The sequence below is a fragment of the Sminthopsis crassicaudata genome, chromosome 5 (genome assembly GCF_048593235.1).
Source record: "Sminthopsis crassicaudata isolate SCR6 chromosome 5, ASM4859323v1, whole genome shotgun sequence".
Taxonomy (NCBI): Eukaryota; Metazoa; Chordata; class Mammalia; order Dasyuromorphia; family Dasyuridae; genus Sminthopsis; species Sminthopsis crassicaudata.
Genome location: NC_133621.1, coordinates 102,207,101 through 102,220,788, shown reverse-complemented (window position 1 = coordinate 102,220,788; position 13,688 = coordinate 102,207,101). Strand labels below are relative to the sequence as shown.

The window sequence follows — 13,688 nt, the reverse complement described above, 5'->3', positions numbered from 1 at the left end:
ATTTGATATTTACGTCATCTGTATGTACTTGTCTATCCACCAGAATGAAAACTACTTGGAAGGAGGAATTGAATCATTCTTTAAACTTATATCCCTAGGGACTAGACAGAACCTTACACAAAATAAGTGCTTATTAAATATTTGATTGATTGAAAAATTGAAAAACTTAGGATGACTTAAATAAGTTGATGCAGAGTGATGGAAGAAAACCAGAAGAACAATTTACATAATGACCACAATAATATAAAGGAAAATAACAATGAATATTAGAGCTCTGATCCACAAAAGAACCAATCCCTACTCCCCATAGGTCTTAGCTATTAGCAAAGTACATAGCATACCACCCTTCTCTTGCAGTAGAGATTCTCTTGCCATAGAGTGCCAGAAGAATAACATAAATGATTTAAAACTCATGATTTTAAAAAATTCTTATTTAATATTTTCCTCCAGTTATATCCATCCATGCATGTCTTTTTAAGATTTTTGAGTTCTAGGTTCTCTCCCTTATCCCCACCCACAATTAAGAAACCACATGTGAAGTCATGCAAAATAAAACTCATGATTTCTTAACTGCTACACTTAATAGCCTTTTTAAAATCTCCTTCTCAAGTAGACATTCTTAGCCATGTCCCAAAGATCCCTAAAAGGTTTGTGGATAATTTTAAGGGATCCATCAACTTGGATGGGGAAAAAATGACTTTATTTTCACTAACCTCTAAATGAAATTCAGCATTTCTTTCAACTATGAAGGAACAAACATGATTCTGAAAAGAGGTCCACAGGCTTCACCAGACTGCCAAGAAAGGAACAATGCTCTAAACCATTCTATTGACAAATTTCTCCTAAAGGAGACTGTTTTCCCCTTTGGGTTTTCATGACATTCCTCTCTTGCATAACCCCTTTTTGTGCTAATTCAATATTTATATCATGACACATCATCTGACAATTGTCTGTCAGTCTACCCCAAAGTATCCTCTTAGCTTTTTTCTTTATTCGGTGATCTTATCAACTTCCAAGGGTTCAATTATTATCTCTATGAAGATGACATCCAAATCAATATATCCAGTCTTGTGTCTCCTGATCCAGTTCTTATCATTACCACTTACCTCTTAGACGTTTCCAGCTATGTCTTATAAACATCTCAAATTCAAATCAGCAATTCAGCATAAAACAAAATCTTTCCCCAAAAATGAACTTATATAATCTAATACAATTCCTACTACTGCTGAGGGCACCACTAACCTCCAAGTCACCCAGGTTTGCAAATTTGAAGTCATTCACGTCTTCACCTAAAACTCTTTACAATCTGTCCCCTTGCTAGTTTCCCAATCTTTTTATATAACACTCCCCTCCAGAATTCCACAATCACACCAGGTTTAGCTAATTGAACTTCTGTATATAATGCTCCTTTTCCCATCTTCATGCCTTCGTCCTGCCTGTCCCCTATGCCTAGAATGTACATGGCTTTACTTCCAGGACTTAGCACAGTGCTCAGTATAGTGCTCACCTGTAATAGGTGCTTAATCAATGCTGATTGATTAATTCTACCACCTGGAATCCCTAGTTTTCTTCAAGATTCAACTCAAAAACATCACTTCCACAAAGCATTTCCTGAGTTATTAGTACTTTCTATTGATAAACTATATATATATATATATATATATATATATATATATATATATATATATATACGTACATACATATATATACATACATATATACACACATATATATATACGTACATACATATATATATATACACGTACATACATATATATACATACATATATACATATATATATATATATATATATATATATATATATATATATATATATATATTCTATATATTCTATATATACTAAAAAATAAATGCACTGCTTCCCCCCTTTAGAAAGTAAATGCCTTTACAGATAGATTAATTGAGAAGTTTAATGGTACCTTTCTGGAAGAATGGGAAATGACAGTCGTCAATTGGTTCAATTCATTTTTATGTAGTAGCAATAATAATAAATAGCTAATATTTATATAGGGCTGCTTATGAGTTAGGCATTGTATACCTTGTGTTTTATTATATATAGCCTTTTGCTGTAGGAAAAAAAAATAAGAAAAAAGTCAGCTTCTTGAAGGCAAGGACTGTGTCCCTTCTGTCTCTGTATTATCAACACTTAGCACAATACTTGGCACAAAGGAAGTAGTTAATTCTAACTGGCGATTAAATAGTATGATCCTGAATGTGTTTATCTATTAGAATTAACTAACCTAACTGAAAGTAAGACTAATGGCTTATAGTTGTACTGAAGTATATTAGAAGAATATAAGCTCAATGATTCAAAAGCATTATGTGCTATCTAACCTAATATTTGAGAAATAAGGCCTTCAGAACAAAGGATTTAATGGCCCCAATGTATTCTAAGAGCTGACAAAACCTAGCACTAGTGTACTAGTCTTTCAACCCAGATTTCACAAGGTATATTGACAAGCTGGAAGGTGCACAAAGGAGAATGAACTGTCTGTCATACTGAAGAAACAGGGGATGCCTAGAATGAATGAGAAGACACTGGGGGAAGAGAACAATTGACCAATTACAAATATACAGATATAGCTCAAAAAACACTGCGTTTTTCAGATATGGCCATATCTGGTTGTAGAGTTCAGTGCTCCTATACCACAATTCAAAGGCAAAGATATTTACAAGCATTAGCCAGTGCACTGACTGAGAAGAAAATGACCTTCATGTTCCTTCTGGAGAAAACTTATTACTATATGTTCTAATTTTTACATAATATTTAACATTATTTGAAAATAAATGTTTCTTTACATGAATTGATGCTAAGTAAAATGAACAGAAACAGGAAATCATTATATACGGCAACAAGACTATACGACAATCAATTCTGATGGACATGGCTATCTTCAACAATGAGATAATTCAAACTAGTTCCACTTGTGCAGTGACAAAGAGAGCCATCTACACCCAGAGAGAGGCCTGTAGGAACTGAGTGTGAACCACAACATAGCATTTTCACTCTTTCTATTATTGTTTGCTTGCATTTTTGTTTTCCTTCTCAGGTTTTTTACTTTCTTTCTAGATCTGGTTTTTCTTGTGCAGCAAGATAACTGTATAAATATGTATACATATATTGTATTTAACATATATTTTAAGATATTTAGCATGTATTGGACTAAGTGCCCTCTAGGGGAGGGGATGGAGGGAAGGAGGGGAAAATTTGAAACAGAAGGTTTTCCAAGGGTCAGTGTTGAAAAATTACCTATGCATATTTTGTAAATAAAAAGCTATTATAATATAAATAAATAAATGGATAAATGAAAGAAAATAAATCTCTCTCTACATAGTTACATACTGAATATTATAAAATTATGATATGGTTCTGTTAAGTCATCCTTCTGAAAGGGTACAAAGTAGAAAGGGTAATTAAATCAGGAAAAATATAACTGGGTTTGACAGGTTGTCCTTGATAGGCTGAAATGAATTAAATAAGCTTTAAGGAAGCTTCTCTACCTCTAAAGGTTACTAATAAAGGTAGACCTAGAGTCTATGACCATACTGATATAGCTTTCTTGGTCCCATAAGGGTATCAATAAGCCTTCCCACATGGAGTTAGTATCATTTAGACCTGATGAATAACTAAAGATCACAAGAGTAATCTTGCCTTGCTACCAGACAAGTTTCTACATGGAGACTAGGGGAGTAGATAGCTGTCAGATGCCTAACCAAGCTAAAGCTAGAGTATCCTCTTTTGTGAATATTCTTTCTATGTCATGGCTAAGCAAAACTCTTTGTGTTAAGGTGAATGACCAAGTGCTTCATTTCACTGCTATATTAGGCCAAATCAGGCCTAATGTGTACCAAATCCAGTCGATAGTTAGATAAATTACCTCTGTTCTATAAATCTTTGCTTTGCAGTATTATTCTGTACATATATGTATCTTGTGTTATTTTAACCTTACTTGACTTATCAAAACTTTCTCCTGAAAACCATCCGCTTTGGCTGATTTAGGAGAAAGAATGATGTTCAACACTTGGACCAAGAAAGCCAAAAGACGATCAGTGTGATTCTGGAAGCTACTCTTTCTCTAGTCCCCATTAGACTTCAATCCTATTTATATATCAGGCTACCTCCCAAAGGTATCTCTTCCAAGGTCCCAAAGCTAGCATTTAATAAGTGCCTACTACATACATGACATTAGGCTAGGCCTGAGAACATCAAAATAACTTCTACATAGATCCTGCTCTCAAGACATTTAGAGCATGATGAGATAAAAGAAATATACAGAATAGCTATAATCTAAGAAAAGATGACCGAAATACCATGAAGAAATGCAGGCAGAGTGCTCAGAGAACTCAAAGAACAGAGGTATCACATGGGCTTTGGAAACAAAGGAGCACAGACAGACGTGGAGAGACAGAAGAAACCCCTTTTTGGTGTACAACAATGTGGAAAGGCCAAAGGAGGAAAGGGTTTTACTGAAGAGGTTGGCCACTGGTCCAAGATAAGTAGGTTGAAAACAAGACCACAATAGTTTACAAGTAGTGAGCTGAGGCTTGTCAAATAAGTGAATATTGAGAAAGGACTGAATTTTAGAGCTAGCAGGCACCTTAGAGGTCCATTAATCCAGTATTATGTGTTAGATACCAAAAACTGAGGTTCAGTGAAAACTGTACAATGTGAATTAGGAAAAAAGGTCCAAAACCACATAATTCAACTCCTCAATGAGGGAACCAATGCTAATAAAAGGAGAAGTGACTTGCCTAAGGACACGTAGTTAATAAATAGTGGAACCAAGCCTAGGACCTGGGCCTTATGACTCCTTCCCACGATAACACCAGCTCGCTCTCTAATGTACCAAGATGTGACATACAAAATTACACATCTAGTTGATAGGAGTCAAGATTAGAAGTGAGATCTCCTCCTTCCCAATCCAATGTTCCTTCTAGGACAGAAGTAGAAATTGCCTGTCTGAAACTAGAACAATCCTCTCTCCAGGGCCCTCCTTTACAGATTCTCTCCTGACTGCTGCTCTTCTACAGGCCGATCTAAGCTCTAACTGGAGTAAGACCTGAGTGATCTTCAAACCAGACTTTAAGCCCCAAACACGGAAGCCAAATTGACAACAATCATCAATGAGAGCTGGGATGGGTCACATGCTTCCTTTACCACAATATCCTTCTTCTTCCCTAAAACCCCACCTCTTCATCCCCTAAAAGATCTCTGTACCAGTGATGACCATTGTCCACATTCCATCTGAGTCTGAACCAGGAACACAGCAGAGATGACCAAGAAGAGGTGGAGAGTCAGGTTTGGTCTATATTCATCTCTTCTAAATGCTTACTGTTCAAGGCATCCAATGCCCCTTCTCTAAAAAGAAGGTGGGCAAAGACACAAAAGCTACAGTTATATATTGCTTTTGTTCCATAATCGCAAAGAGCTACCACAAAGATGACAGCGATACTCAGAGCTGCCATCAGAGTCAAGCAACCTTGGAATCAGAGAGCCACATAAAGAACTAGCACCACATCCCAGACTCAGCCACCTGACACACCTCTTCCTATCTGGTTAAGGCCAGTGACCAATCCCAAGTGCATCTCAGGGTCTTGGTACAATGTGAATTATAGACCCAGGTTTTTTGCTGCAGGGTTAGGACCAGTCAGAGTTTGGGGATAACAAAGCCTGGTACTGAAACATAGCACCAGAATTAGTGGGCATTATATGTGGAGCTCTCAGCAGGGTGTCCAAGGCAAACTCCAGGCTTGGGCCTAGAGGCTAAGTTTACTTATGTCATTACCAAAATTGAAAGACTCTGCTTGAATAATTATAAATCACCTGTGGAAGGGGGGAAAAACTTACCTGTTGGAACAAAGAGGGTGTGCCCTTGCTTCACAACACACTTGTAGCATTTATCTACTTTTTCACCAAAGTACACTTCACTTTGGGTGACAGATGAACTCCAGGATTCATAGAGTGCTAAATTTTCATCTGTTGGCTTTATCAAATAAAAAATCTTCTCACCCTATGAAGAGAAAATAGGATTCCTCATGAAACAAAAACCTACAACCTAAAATTTGGCTTAATCCAAATTTTTACTAGAGAAAACCAAGTCAGATATTCTAATCTCCTTTTTTTAGCATAGAAAAGCATATTACAAATAGTTAATCAATCCTAGCTAACTTATACAAATCTCTTCAAAGCTCCTGAAACAATTTTTTTTTTTTTTTTTTTTTTTTTTTTTGCTAAGGCAATTGGGGTTAAGTGACTTGCCTAGGGTCACACAGCTAGGGCGTGTTAGGTATCTGAGGTCAAATTTGAACTCAGGTCCTCCAGATTTCAGGGCTGGTGCTCTATCCACTGTGACATCTAGCTGCCCCCATCCTGCAACCATTTTCAAACAGATACAGCAAGAAGTGATAACAAAATTAAGTCTTTAATCCAAGATCATCAGTAAATATGCCAATAGCAGCAGACCTAAACACTATCAGTGAATCTGAAACTGACCTCAACTTCAAGCAATTACAAACCCATTATGTAGAATATGTCATATATATATGACTCTGGCTATGGTTGCAGCTGCCATTCAGTGTCCACCTTTCTCTAACAGTGGTCACTGGGTTAAAGACAATGACCTTTTGGTTCTTATGGGCACTCAAGTAACAAACAAAAACAGTTGGGCAATAGGTCAAAAACAGGATACTATAGAGGGAAGAAGAGAAGGGGGGAGAAAAAAAAAAGGAGGAAGAGAAGGACAGAGGGAAAAGAAAGAAATGAGATCACTCTGGTAAAATTTTCTAATTTTATTACCCATTTCAAGTCCACCCCTCCACATATAGGTCTGACCATATTACTTATTACCTCCAGGTTCAAATACAAAGTCATCCAGTTGGGATTTAAAGCCCTTTACTATCTTTCTAAATTATTACTTTCCTCTCCATGAACTCTAAAGTCCATCTACACTGTCTATTTGGTGTTCCCTCATCTGATCTCTGCACCTTTTCACCATGCTCTTATTTCTTCAGCTTTCTGGGATCTCTGGCCTCCTTCAAAGCCCTAATCAAGCACCACAATCTGCAGGAGGCTTTTTCCAGTCCCCACAGCACCTACTCTTTTAAAATTACTTTCCATCTATTCTATATCATTTTTTAATTGAGTTATCTCCCCCATTAAAATGTAGGATCCTTGTGGACATAGACTGATTTTATTTTTCTTTTGTATTCCTGAGGCGTATTAAGAGCTTGTTGTTTGATTAATAACCTTTGCCTTGTACGGATGACTTAGAGTTTAGGTCACCTGGACCTGGCATCAAAGTTCCTTCAAACTTTTAAGAATGAATACAAGAAAGCTTACTACCTGTGACTTTAATCTCAGTAAAACAGAAAGCCAGATTATTTGAGGAGATTGTAGATTGAGAAGTAGAAAAGTGTGGAAATAACTGCTAGAATATGATATGAAATGAATAAAAAAAACAATAAAAGTAGGGGATTGTTAGGTTCTTACTAAGTGCTAATTCACAAGTCAAACTACCAGGAAAGGCCAGAACTAGAAAATTGTCAAGTACCGACTTAGCACTTAGTAAAAACCCAATATCTCATTATCTCATTAGCACTTAGTAAGAACCTAACAGGGGATAGTTAAGATTATATAACATGACCCTATAGTACAGTCCACCCACATTCTTATTACACCTGAGATGGAAAAAGATTTAATCTGAAAAAAAGGGAAAGGAAAGCACTTAGGAAAGAATTGCTATTCGATAAACTGATACTGAGATATTGAACTTCCTAATCCATCCACTTGCTTATTTTCTCATTTTTCTTTTCAGTCTAGGCAAATGAAAAGAAAATTTTATTTGGTTTTATTAAATGATTCTATTAAATAGGAAACTTACTAAAGAGGGTTAAAATAGCACAAAGCACAAAAATTCTACTATATACAAATATTTAAAATATCAAGGAATTGAACATTGAGTGGATACCCATCAATTGGGGAATGGTTGAGTAAGTTATGGTATATGAATATTATTGTTCTCTAAGAAATGATGAGCAGGCTGATTATAGAAAAGCCTGAAAAAGCTTACATGGACTGATGCTAAGTGAAGTGAGCAGAATCAGGAGGACACTGTACCTAGTAACAACATTATGTGATGATCAACTATGATAGACTTGACTCTTCTAAGCAATACATTGATCCAAGACAATGCCAAGAGACTTGGGATAGAAAACGCCATCCATTTTCAGAGGGAGAATTATGGAGGCTGAATAGGGATCAAAGGATACTATTTTCACTTTTTTTTCTAAATTGTTTTTTCTTTTTTATGGTTTTTTGCCGTTTGATCTGATTTTTCTTTCACAACATGACTAATATGGAAATATGTTTAAAATGCCTTTATGTTTGTAACCTATACCAGATTGATTGCTGTCTTGGGAGGGGAAAGGTAAAGGAGGGAAGAAGAAAAAAAAAATTGGAAATCAAAATTTTACAAAAATGAATGTTGAAAATGATTTTTACATGCAATTGGAAAAATAAAATATGACCAAAATTTTCAAAAACAAACAAATAAATAAAAAGAAAATTAAAAAAAAAAAAGACTGCATGCCACCCATTCTCACCCAGAGAACATGGTACCAGACTGAAGTGCCTCCGAAATCAATGTGAAAATCTGTATAACTATCTTGAACTCCCATCAAACAATATTTCTGAACAAATGGTTTAGGGAAGACTGAATCATCTGGCCAGTAATTTTCCACCCAAGAAAGTTTTCGAGCAATGTCAGGAACTTCCACCAATTCTGACATCCTTTAAAAAAGAAACATAAAATGGAAAACTTATCAACAATAACATCTCTCCCCCATAAACAACTCTAAATAATTAGACCCCAAATATAATCAAACTTTAAAAGGAATTACTTCAAAAATTATCATATTGCTCCAAAACAAAATCCATTAATATCACCATTCTAAAATTTCTCAAGATTTGAGTATGCTTATTACCATACTCAATTTAACATTAAATTATACTTCACCCAATTAGTAACCCCTAAACCAAACTACTCACTTTGTATCTGAAAATTCAAGGCTGATCACATTTAACACTTTTGGACGGTTAGGATTCATGAAGTATTTAACATAGTTGTGAAGTTTCATTTTGCTGTCTGCCTGCCTTGCCACATCAATGACATCTATAACTTTGTCACCACCTATGAGGAAAAATTATAGTCAATTAATATTTGATAAATTACCCAAATGCTTAAAATATTTTTTAAAACCTGAATTAATTGGGATGACCACTAAGTCAAATATAAAATTTTTGTTGCATAAAAAGGATATTTTCTAGATTTTGATTTTTTAAATCAAACAATGCTTTTTGCTATTAATGTGAAATATAAAACTAGCTACATGTATTCTAAGATACTCCATATGCTCATGCTTTCAGACTCAAAATCCATAACCAAAAAAGCAACATCTTCCTCTTTTTCTCCCTCTCCCTTCCCCCCCCCCCCCAGAGGAAAGGGAAAACTGTTCACAAAGACTAGCCAAAATTGTATTGTATAATGAAAAGATGAACAGAATTATAGTCAAAGAAATTTGATTTAAATTCTGATTCTGTCACTGGGTCACCTAACCTCTTTAGGTTTCCACTTCATTTGCACAATGGAGTGATTTAGAATGCATGACTATTAAGGTCCTTTCCAACTCTAGTTCTATAGCCTTACTTTCAGTTTCTTCATCAATAAAATGAAATTGTATTAGATGGCTTCTAGCTCTAGAGTTCTATGATTCTAAGTCTAAGTTCTGAAGACAGGGATCTGCCAACATCCCCTAATTAATGCACTGATAGCACTAAGACTTTTAAAAGATGTTAACATACACACTGCATGTGATCCTGCTGAATCATTCATAATACATATGGCTTTTAAAAATTTTAATAGTGTCTTCTCTTTAACAAACTCTTTTAAAGAAAAGATAACTAGATGATAAAAGGCAGTTCCTTTTTCTATTGAAAGAGGTGACTGTTACTGTAGATATCAAAATATACCGTGCATTTTACAAGTTCATTGTAAAACTGAGTTTGTTAAAGAGTCAGAATAAGGCAGCATTTTAAAAAGTGTGATAAGGAAGCCCACAAAAGGCTTATTTCTTCTATCTCAATTCTGGCTTCCATTCTGCATGTCAACAAACATTTATTAAGTACCACTCATGGACTAGGCATGACACAAACATTTACACATATAGATACATATATAGGTACACACACACACACACACATATGTATATATACACACACACACACACATATATTTCAATAATCCAAGGAATTTTAAATTTAGTAAACGAATCCAACATAAAAATTCTTATCCCAAATATTAGAAGAGCAATCATTTTTACTCATGCTATTTATCTTCCCCTCAATATTTTAAAATTTCAATGTAAAGTTCATACCTACATAACGTTCCACATCCATAACAGAAAAAGTTGGTGGAGGGAGTCTAAGTCCTAGATCATCTATTCTGGAAACCATAATAGGCACATCAAATCCATGTTTCTCCAGATATCTTTGTGTCAACTGGCTACCATTCATCTTTATAATGATTTCATCAGCACTAAAAAACATAAAAATAAAAAAGTTAGCGCGAGATAATTCATTTAGAATTCAAATAAAAGTTTATAGAAAATACTCTAAGACATGTGTATATGTGTATATCTACACAAATATGTACATGTATACTCTTATCTTGAAATTATTTTTTCTTGCTAACATTTGAAATTTTCTCTTCCTGTCTCCTCCACTAAGGTTTTAGTCAGGTTTTGAAATTCCTTGTTCTTTATTTATTTTTCCCCAAAACTCCTACCTGGTGTCTTACAGCAGTTATAATTATCCAGATAAGCCAACATTTCAACTGGGAGTTTGAGAACTTTAACAGCAAAAAGGAAGGTATGAAAAAAGGAGGTATGCTTGTGATGGAAATAAGCCCTACAACTGGCCATGTGAAGAATGCAATCCATCTTCCCACTCTTCAAATTGAAATCACATTCTAGATGGGCAGACTATTTCAAAAACCATTCTGAAAGAAGAATGGAAAAAATAGAATTATAGCCCAAAGCAAGACCTATGGTAATAGAATCCAAAAAAAATATAGCATCTGATATGGTATATAGAAGATATTGACACAAATTTATTATTCTAATAAATGTGTCCTATTTGAATGTTAACATGCTTTTCTGTAACCATCAAGTAAATATACCAGGTCATGAGAATGCTGTATTATTCATATTAGAAATTATTTATATTAGTTTTATCATGTTAATTTTCTATTCTGAAATCAAATATCAAAAAAGAGCATAACTATATACAAAGCAAAATACAAAAAAGACTTTATATGAAACTGTCTCCATTTCATATTTCCTTTTTTTAAAAAATATGTAAAATTTTAAGAATTATATTTTTTCAATTTTTAATTTTTAAAGGTGCACAGAAAAGGCATCAAGTTTCTTCAGGATCCCCACATTCCAGGGGAGAAAGATTTTGAGCTAGGAAAAACACCCCCCCAGCCAACTATCAGAGTCCTCCCCAATTCCCACAAAACTTCCAGCAACTGGAACTCAAGGACTCATTGCCATGACAACTATCCTGTTGCTAACATAAGTCTGTTTCAAATTCTGAAGTAAAGAACAACAAAATCACTACAGTATTAAGAGGTAAGCAGAGCAATTCCAATAGACTTGTGATAGATAAAGCCATCTGAATCTAGAGAGAGGACTATGGGGACTGAATGTGGATCATAGCATAGTATTTTCACCTTTTTTTGGATGTTATTTGCTTGCTTTATTCCCCCCCCTTTTTTTTCTATTTTTGATCTGATTTTTCTTGTGTAGCATAATAAATCTGTTAACACGTTTAGAAGAATTACACATGTTTAACCTATATTGGATTATTTGGCTGGGGGGGGAGGAGTAGGCAGAGAGGGAGAAAAATTTGGAACACAAGATTTTGCAAGGATGAATGTTGAAAATAATCTTTGCATGTGTTTTGAAAATAAAAAGCTATTATTAATTTTTTTAAAAAAAGAGGTGGGGGACAGGCAAGGAAAATTTTAATTAACAGAATCCTTTATCTCCTCCTTACCTCTCACTATATTGAGGGGGAAAAAAGCAAATAATAACAAATTCCCTGTAACAAATATTTATAATCAAGCAAAATTAATCCCCTTCTTGCTTATGTGCAAAAATAAGGTCTCATTCTATATCTTAAATCTATCTGTGAAAAGATGGAATGCTTCATTATTAGTCCTCTGGAATCATGGATAGTGAATGTACTAATCATAATTCTTATAGCTTTCAATGATGTTTGTTAGATGTTATTGTATAAATTGTTCTGGTGGTTCTACTTATCTCGTTCTTTATCACTTTATAGATTGGGGGAAGAGGGTATAAACAAAGTAGTGGTATAAACTGCATCAAAAGGCAAGAACACTTAAATCACTTTTTGAGTATAATTTCAAACTGCTTTTCAGAATGGTTGTATCCATTCACAGGTCCACAGTACATCAATTTTCCTGCATCTTCTCCAATATCTATCATTTCCCCATCCTGTTCCTGCTCTCCCCTCCCCCCTTTTTGCCATTGTTATGAATTTAATAAGTATGAGGCAGAATCTCAGAATTGACTTAATTTTCACTTCTCTAATAAATAGGGACTTGGGAGCATTTTTATCATATGGCTATAAATAGCTTGAATTTCTTCCCTGGTGAATTGCATGTTCATAGGTTTAGACCCTTTATCAATTAGGGAATGACTCTTACTCTTATAAATCTCTTTTTAAAAATTCTTAGAAATTTGAAATACTTTCTTATATATCTTAGAAATGAGGCCTTAAAAAAAAACTTGCCACAAAGATTTTTCCCAGTTAACCATTTCCTTTTTAATATCAGTTTTATTGGATTTATGTGCTAAACTTTCTAGAAATTTATGCAACAAAAATTACCAATTTATTCCTCTATCTTCTATTTTCTTCCTAATGTTACTAACCCTTCATTTTATAGTATATAATCTTTGTGATATATTGTTTTAATCTAATTGTCAAAGATTATTTTAAAATATTCCATCAGTGTGGACTAGAATATTTGTCTAAAATTTTCCTTTTCTGTTGTAACTCTCCCTGGTTTATGTAAAAGTGCTATGTTTTTGTTATGGAAGAAATTTGTAGCAATTTTTTTTTTTGCTAATTTTGCACACAATTTATATTAATATTAGAATTGATGTTTGAATGTTTAAATTTATTTGGGGGTGGAACCAATATAGCAGAGAAGCCAGGAAGTTGCCTGAGCTTCCCTCAAAAACAGTGCTAAATCAAGCCTCTAAACGGATTCTGGAATGACAGAACTCACAGAAATTTGGAATGAAACAATTTTCAAGCCTAAGTTAAGTTGGAAGATCTTCAGGAAAGGTCTGTTTCCCAAAGACAAACGCAGCCCACATAGATCTAGTTCGGGGAATCTAGCAAGAAGTTCTACACAGCACAGACCATTGGCAGATGGGCTGTCCTGGCTCAGCAAGCCAGCAATGAGCCCTTCACCTTAAGTACAAAAAGCAAACTAGCCCCTGAATTCCATCACAACAGGAGGGACTAGGTCAGGCCAACACAATGCAGTGGGAAAAGGAATAGCACTTCTGGCCC

General features: G+C 34.7%; 1 protein-coding gene across 1 annotated transcript in view; it reads right to left on the bottom strand.

Annotated features, from left to right (window-relative positions):
- Positions 1-13,688, bottom strand: part of KDM7A (lysine demethylase 7A) — an 89,107-nt gene that overhangs the window by 31,354 nt on the left and 44,065 nt on the right. The window contains exons 4-7 of the mRNA XM_074267762.1: positions 10,454-10,614; positions 9,069-9,210; positions 8,624-8,810; positions 5,871-6,033 (exon numbers count right to left, since the gene is read on the bottom strand). Of these exons, the coding sequence (XP_074123863.1) occupies positions 5,871-6,033; positions 8,624-8,810; positions 9,069-9,210; positions 10,454-10,614 (653 nt within the window). The remainder of the gene's footprint in view (positions 1-5,870; positions 6,034-8,623; positions 8,811-9,068; positions 9,211-10,453; positions 10,615-13,688) is intronic.